At 40.5% G+C, this 8,771-nt stretch overlaps 1 protein-coding gene across 1 annotated transcript; it reads left to right on the top strand.

The window, feature by feature from the left end:
- Positions 1-5,355: 5,355 nt before the first annotated feature.
- On the top strand, positions 5,356-6,996 carry T265_09910 (hypothetical protein; the record flags this gene model as incomplete). The annotated part of the gene is made up of 4 exons (XM_009176126.1): positions 5,356-5,491; positions 5,889-5,947; positions 6,573-6,780; positions 6,929-6,996. The coding sequence occupies 4 exons, from the start codon at positions 5,356-5,358 to the stop codon at positions 6,994-6,996; spliced, it is 471 nt and encodes a 156-aa protein (XP_009174390.1).
- Positions 6,997-8,771: the final 1,775 nt, after the last annotated feature.

An 8,771-nucleotide genomic window follows, 5' to 3' on the forward strand; every position in this document is an offset into this window, starting at 1 on the left:
AATCAAGATAGGAATCTAGACCAATCAAGGCATTCGCGATACCACCATTGTGGCGCAAATATTCCGGTTATTTACTTCAAATGTTAAATTAAGTTGCTGCAAGCCAAGCTATTCTGATTCCCACGATAAATCTGGTTCTCACAGGAAAACTTCAGGTGTAGACCTTAATCGCAAGATGTTCTTCTATGTATAAGATATAGAATGAACGCTTTCACTCTCACGAAACAATATATAAGATACATTGGCAAATGCTAAAATATCCTGACAATATCTCAGACAATGAGAGTCTTACTATTTGATTCAACTGACCGTTTAGCCAAGGAAGTTCATCAGCCAGCTGACCGAAGATCTTGATCAATACCGAAAGCTGATGTTAACGCTAAATTCTTCATTACGAGACAATACCGTCCAATCTGGCACAATTGTTAGCTGCGATTAGCCATAAACAATCGTTCAGCCGTCTTTGGTAGAGAGCCCATATTTTTGCTAGCAGTTAACTAACTTATTAATTATAGACATGGTTGTAAAATTGCAATCCGAAACCCAACATGAAATTTCAATCGATTCATTCATATAGCTATTTAAAATTTGGTCACTCTTCCTTTCCGTAGACCTTGCAGATGTCAAAGCATGTTCTCATTGCCAATTCGAACTATTATGCGGTCTTTTGTCCAGCTTATTGAGTAGGAGCTAAATTCAGTGTGCATAAAACACACAAAGGGCTGTGGGTAATTAGTTGATATTGGTTGCAATCAAGGGATCTATCGCTTTGGTTCCACTACTCGGCACACTCGATTTCAAAGGTATCAAACATTGTGGTTTTATTGAGTTGTGTTCGACCAAGTCATCCTGTTACAACGAGAAAAGTGTAAAGCCAGGATACTTCTGCCTTTCGGTATGTGTATCCAAATCGTTAGTTAACATCGATATATACACATTTACACATGTGAGTTTATTGAACGAATCTTTGTAGAGGACGCCATATTTTCGTCAGCTTTACATCAGACTGCGAGGCTGTTCCCAAGTGATCACAACATCATTAAATGAATGCGGGAAGGATTATGTGATGGACGAACATATTTGGGCGTCTAACGGACAACCGTTTGCAATGAGCCTGTGACCATTTCTCATCAAAGGGAAGGCAACGTATGAAACTTTACCAGTATACATTTGTCCTTGTCAAGACTCTCGTGTTTAGGCAAACGTATTTGATGACAGCATTGAATGTCTTGATAAGACACAACTACAGTATGTGGCGGAAATAGACCGTTCATGCTGATAAGATGTTGGATGACTTAGGCTTGATTACTCAAAGTGCACTTCGAAAAATTCGGATATAACAAATGAAAGTCAGCAACTGCAGAGACTGATTTATAAAAATATTGTACTTATTTTCAGAGTTTACCAAAATGACCACCACGCGCACGTAGAACTGGAGTCGAACTAAGCTAGTCAGTGCGTTTAAAGTACACGATTCAGAGGTTTGTGCTTGCCAGATATCGGTCGAGCTAACAACCCACATGGTGTGGGAGCTGAATCAGGCGTATTTGTTAAGCGGAATAAAAGTTGGTTGATTGAGCGATTACCATACACAGGCTACCCAAATACATACAAGCCAAGTTTGAGGTCGAAATGCAAGACCCTCAGTTGCATTTTACCATATCAGAGGCTGCATGTGATTAAAAAAATGAGAAAACGCAGAAGTTCGGACTGTGTGTATTTAATTCACAACGATATTGAAGAAATCCGGGACGGAAACGCACGTGTTCAATGTGCCAGCTATTGTCAAGTGTCGTAAATTATGTACACATCTGTTAAATTTTAAGGCAAAGTTCAAGTTCAAGTGGGTTTATCTCGGAAAGACCGGACATCAATTGCACACATTGCCGTCTTGATTCGTGCTTGTTATCACTGTGAATTCTGCACATGTCTGATACGTGATTTTCAGTTAATATAAATCGGATGGTTCCCTATGGCGTTCTCCAATTTGAGAGAAGCCCTTTATTCATCCGGGTCAAGTATTTTTACATCGAGCGCAACCTTATTTCATGTTAAGTTTGCACATGGGTGGACTTCGTCGGCGGTACAAAATATATTACCACACATGAGTTGCCTATTTGCACCAGGCACCCCGGGCTAATAGTACGCAATCCAGCAGACGGCTGATGTAATAATTGATGAATAATGCCACAACATAAGAAAGGCCCCAAGATTTAGACGTGCTTTACGGCACAGGAGAAGATGAAAACTGGCAATCCACAAACGATCAAAGCATAAAAGCGACAACAGGGTTGTCTGGAATTGTTAACAAAAACGGACTGTTGTCTATCTCTTGATGGTGCCATTGTATACTTATAATTGATTCCAAACTAATGACAAACGTTTTGGGCTCAGAAAAAAATAGTTCCGCAGTCGAACGTACTCTCTTCCTTTTGTAACCCGATAGCAGACTCGTAAACCCCAAACTGATGGATAGGATGGTGTGCAGATGGTTGCGTTAACAAAACTTTATAGCATTTTCATTGTTAACCTGCCCCGTCTGACTGATATACATTGTTGGTTTATAAACTGAATCTTCTGCGAAACAGCGGAATCCTGGAGCACCATCTTCTGAACCTGCCTTTTCAAAAGCATTGGCGAGGACAACCTAAAATAAATGATTCCTAAGAACCACATGCAAATTTCGGAATACGGGTTTATTAGGAGACAGCAACTGGCGTGATGCGATTCTAGTTGAGTAAAGGCGGAAATGTTAATTCCCTGGAAAGTCCTCGGAGCTTGTTTAACGCAAACCCTTGGCAGCTCCCGGATTCCAGCGGTCTATGTACCTCAGCTGCATGGAGAACTTAGACGACTAAGGCAAAGCAACATGGTAAAAACATCACAGTCAATGTTTTTCTTTAAATTTTGGGAAAAGTCTTTGATCGCAAAACCTCACAGATTGAAAAAATATCATGATCTTATATATTACCTGTTAAACAAACCAACCTTTTGAGGACTTGTGTGATTGATGAGAATACAATTCGTTGTGCGTCGAGAGATTTGTCGAGTGGCTCAGCAACCAGATTTTTGGGAATTATTTTTGGTCCTAATGGAATTACATTCCCCTTGCTGATCCAATCGTCTTAGCATTCCAAATGAACGCATAAGAGTGAAATCGGAGGTAATATAGCAATATCACTTTAAAGATTCCTAGAACTGAGAATTAAAGCCCACAAATTCGTAAATACACAGGCCACATCTCCTAACCAAGTGTTGAACTTTCACACATAGCGACAAACGAAAATTACAGACTGTCAGTTAGTACGCAAATGCAGTGGTACCTGGTCATTTTGAACAACTTTTGAACCGTTCTGGAATGGTGTTCAATTGCATATTCGACTCGATGACTAGGAGATTTCCCGTGAGTGTTACTTTGCTCGAGATACGCGGTGAACTGAGTGAAACCTGCCCTGGGTCTTTTTAATAGTTTAAATTAACGCATGTTGTGTTGTGTAGGACGAAATTAAGGCAGCTCACATAACAGTTCAGAAGCTCCTTGTTTGCACAAATCTATTTTGGAATCTCTACAACTTAACCACAAGAAACCATCGGTCGTTTAGATCAATGATAGTAAAACATCTTCTTTACGTCGCTTATGCTCTCTACACATCAAAAGACATACTCAGCTGCCTTTTCGTAAATGTCCCAATGATCAAATTGAGATTTTCATTCAAAGAAATCAAATCACTGCCAGGATTTCAGACGCGATGCGATGAACCGTACAAGAGCTTACTCGTATATTCGTTGTAAATACTACGGCGCAGCAACCTATGCTTGTATGCGATATACAACTTTTGACTTTACTAAATATTAGTTAATGAGTGAACGCAAACTCTCATGGCGACCACCGGTTCCAGTTTCCTTGTTCCTCCTCTTGGATGAGTTATCCACCAAATTTTCGAGTGACGCGAATAACGCGGTAATGTTGCATGTGATGTTCAGATGTGCCGTTTCAGTTTACGTGCTAGCTATCTCCTACGCAAGCATAACATCTCGAGACAATTCGTTTTGTATAGACCAGCTGTCCATTCAACAAACTCTAAGCATCAGATTGACAGCGTGTGTGGAATTCAGTGAAGCATGTATGGCGAGAACGTGTAAACTGTTATCCCACAGACGTTCAGCTTCCACATACGCCGATTACATCCGCCTATCTGGTCATTTCAAGGGCACACAATTCAACCACGTTGGCGACTTTTAATGAAGTAGGTTTTAGAAATGTTGGGGAAATTTCTGACGGGAATCTTCGTAAATGAGTGTTAGCCATTCAGCTAAGACTATAAGCCCTCTTTTACGAGAGGCCAGTGGAAGCCGTTGCACTGTCTACAGTCGGCTAGAAAGAGCAAAGTAATTTTAAACGGACAATATCCAGCGGATTCAAGCACGTTCTGCAACGACAAGCAAGTCGTTTGTGTGGATCATTTCAGTGCATAAAGTTTGGGCAGAAGCGATTTGGTCAGCTTTGCAATATTGGTGGCTAGATCATCTGGGCATTCTTTGTGGAATAGCATTTGAGTCATGTTGATCGTTCGACACAGTACGAAGATGTTTATTTCCTCACTTCTAAATGACGCCCGTTCCCAAATGGTGGACCATATTGTTCGGGTATTTGAGGGTTCACTAATTCCATGTTTCACTGATGTTAGTTAGTTATTCTCCTTTGTACCGATCCCCGACCTTTGACATTCTTATGTCTTATTATCTCCCAAGATAACCTCTACAATATCCTAGTCTAAGAATAAGGGACAGATTTCTTTTCCTCTTCATTAGAAAATTCTCAAAACATTTGTATTTACTTACTTATTTACTTATTTACTTAATTAAAAATTCTTTGAAATTCGTGATCCGTTCACACGTAAAGGACAAGTATACTTAAATGTTCACATTGTTCACTAGAACAGACCCCTGACTTCTCGCGAATTTGAGTAGGCTAAGAACGTGTTTTTCATACGTCCTAGATAAAGTTAACTCCTGATAGATTACCCCATCCGACACAACTGAGAGTGAATCGGGTAACAGTCCAATTTTTCCTGTTCAAAATGGTTAAAACTATCTTAGATTACAAAGTACTCACAATCTAGACAACACAGAGGAATATTTTTTCCAAATCTTGACCTTTGAACTGGCGTTGAAATCTTCCACAGATTATGCAAAAATTGCCCCCAGCCCTACATTTCGTTAAACTGTCTGTAGTGTCCAAGAGATTCCATGCAAAACAGATATCAAGACTTTTCAGCATGTGATTGGATGCTCTCCTCAACAAATAGGAAAACCGCAGATATCACACACAGACATATTAATATTTCACTGACAATGCGAACACAACTCGTCTGCAACGCGCTTTCCGAAATGTTGTGGCAAGCTTCTCTTACACTCTTCATTATGAGTTCCGTGTGCGATGCTATCGTCACCGTATACCCATTTGATGCACCGTATTCGGATGTTAAGTGTAAGTTAAACCACAAAACCCTCAGTCTTTGGAGAAATACTTTGTGATGGATAGCTGAAATCCTCCTCATGTAAATACAAAATTCAGCTCAAGGAATGCATAGTGAGTGTTTAAAACCGTGTCCGTCGACTATGTTTCCTCTAGATTGACTGTTGGTAATATGACCGAAAAGGCGGCTGGCAGATAGCTTTGTACCAGCGTACTATTTCTTATTATGCAACACCACATTGATACGTTTCAACGCGCCTCACTTTTGTGTGCGAATGACGCTTGAAGACGCTCTAAGCCATTGAACTATGTGATACTTCCGCTAACGAAATTCAGTAGTGCTAGCTCCCTGTGCTCCGTTGTTTTCACTTATTGTCAAAATGATGCATACAAATCATTCAATTTTCAGCCATGTATGTCACGACCAGAGAGCCCGAATCAACTGAGTGGGATGATTTGTGCAACTGGGTGAGCTACCGAAACTACTTGTCATGGCTATTTTTCCACGATCCTGTCGGACGAAACTTGCCACATGTTTTGTTAGTTATAATAATGTTTTGTGAAACTGTTTCCAACATACTCTTGTCCAAACGAATTGTCAGTTGACAAACATACAAGCAGACTTCCAACAAAGCACATTTACTTAAGTTTGCTACTGTAAATAGTCAATAGAATGAACAATGGTATCCACCGGGCATTTGCTCGGTCGCATAACCCCCACATCCAAGCGAATAAATAATCCATTTTGCCTACGCCACAAAGGTGCCAGGTTCAAACGTGTTTCAGGCAGTGCGGAAAGGTGAGGCATAGATTGCCCACAAATTTACCGGGCCTCAAATCCCGGTGTATAAAAAGAACAACAAATTTGATGCAACTTCGGTCACAGCGTCTGAAATTCCTGTAGAAAATATGGGCTTGCGCACCTTTATGGAGAGTATAGGTAAACAAATATAAAAATATTGTTAGTCGGTGTCCCATTGTAGCACTATATGAACGCCAAGAGAATTTTGAATAATGAAAATTATTGACTTGTTTTACCGTTCCATATTCCAATGAAGGAAGTAATTTCATGATTCCCAAGGTCCTATTTTAGCTGCGTCACAAAAGACCGTATGGCTGGCAGTTGGGTTTGATAGACCGGTGTCAAGTTCACAAACAGGACCGAGGAACTGTGACTATGAAGATTGAACTATTATTCCATAAACTTCCGCATCTCCTACACACTGTGCCTACTGACCTTCAGTCGTGGGCCCTCAACTGGATGTTCTGGGTTGAAAAAGAACCCTGTATTACAATTGTTGGTAAGTGAGTTTTACTGGACATTCTAAGATAAAATATTTCTCATCGCCGCAGGACAAACCTCAGTGTGCGAGTTTGCTAGAAACTTCAGTCATGTTTGGAAACTAAATGTCTACTAAAACGCGGATTATTCTCTCATTTGTATTGCAGACGTACCTGGTCGTGTGCTTTTTGACAGTGTACAGCGTAAGCTCCTCTATAAATCCACTGTCGCTTGAAATCATATAATTCAGTCCCACGCGATCAGTGCGATTTTTGTTCAGCTTTTGCATCATTAGTATCTGAAATTGTTTGCGTTAGTTCAAGAAAGATATTTCTCCGAAAATCTTGAAACTGATGACACTCTGTGTTAAATTTAAGCATTATCAAACACGAGACATACAAAGCACGTTTATTCAAAACAGAATTTCAACCCACGATACGTCTAAGTGTAGGCTTCCAAGCAACAGAATTTTTGTTACTGAGTATGTCTCATGAACATTGTACTTCTGCACACTAGAAGCTCGCCAGAAAATACATTTGTAGCTGTGAAGATCACAATTATTTGTAAGCGATGAGCGCGTGGGAGTAATTTTAAGCTCACTTTATCTGCTTACCGTGGCGACTGTAGCTGTCTCTTGGTTGTATAAAGAACTTAGCAGTCGAGCGTTTCCCCACCTACTTGCTGGCAGGGTTCACTGCGATTTTAAGCCAATGGTTCGCAAAATGTTGAATTTTGAAGATTGTCTTATTTTATACCAGTATTATAGACTATATAACCCCGTTTAATTTCGCTCTTCTTTAGAGTTCTGGATCGTTGGACCAGAAGAGGAAAACAGTTGCAGTAATGTAAATATCCGCGTTGTTTTCTCAATTGCGTAAATGCGTCACAGATCGATTCATGGTTGACATGCAGTGCCTGAGTAACACTTTCGACCTAGACATATCGTATTCTAGTTAATTAGTCTTTTTTCAACATCTAGGTCATGGGGCTTTCATTGTCTGGAATAATCATCGAAGAGTGTAATGATTCAATGTTCCTTCCAACCAAACTCAAGTGGAAGACCATCGGTGTACTGATGGATCAAAAAGCAACCAGATACGCTGTGCATCAAGTCGTCCAGGCCCTTAATGATAAACGCGGAAAATGCGTCTTCAACGGTCTTCTCGCAGCATTTTCGGACTAGAGTATCTCCAACCCTGCTGCTTGTTACACAGCAAAACGTTTCCTAATCGAATACTGTAAACAAACTTTGTGAGTATTTGTCATGTACCGTAAACACTTCCTTCTTTTTTCTGATATTTTATGTGATGTTCAGGGCATAAAAGCATCGCCCAAACTCTCGGTTTTCTTTTGTGAACCTTTTAAATTTCTTTCTCATCATCATTGCATACAATGTAGGTTTGCGAGAAACCGTGATAAATCAACGTTCTTTTGGAGTAACCATTAATTGCTTCAGGAAATTAATGGTCACCATAGCTGGTTGAATAAATATCCTGCACACTACAGCAATGTGCAGGTTCATGTATGTTGGTAGAGTAAAAATATTGCGGAGTGTATGACACCTGTTTGGCTATAGAAGTGCGGTGCCTTGAAGACGTTTTGTTTGCAATCTAACTCAATTATTTTTGAAGCCCAAACGCAAAACATGCAACAAAGCGTTGCACATCACTCCTTAAATACTGCACCAGCAGGGATGAGCGCAACGTTCAGCCTGCTAAATCCGTGTACCGCAACATCCGCCTCAGTAAGTGTTCGTGGTTACAATTGAACTTTTAGATCTCCGTCGCCAATCGCTTACGGTGCCCATTAAGAAAACTTCCTCCGGACGAAAGCATGGAGCACTAGGTTACCATGATTCAGTGGTCAAATTGCTAACGCCAGGTTGAGTCCTGATACGTGTGGGATCAAGACGATGTCGCGCCAAATGGAATAATACTGCAGTCCTCTCCACCATTAAACCTCGCATGCAGGTTGACTGCATTATATTGCCCGTAGTTCAGGTTCAGCATA

This window comes from Opisthorchis viverrini (assembly GCF_000715545.1).
Source record: "Opisthorchis viverrini unplaced genomic scaffold opera_v5_318, whole genome shotgun sequence".
NCBI lineage: Eukaryota > Metazoa > Platyhelminthes > Trematoda > Opisthorchiida > Opisthorchiidae > Opisthorchis > Opisthorchis viverrini.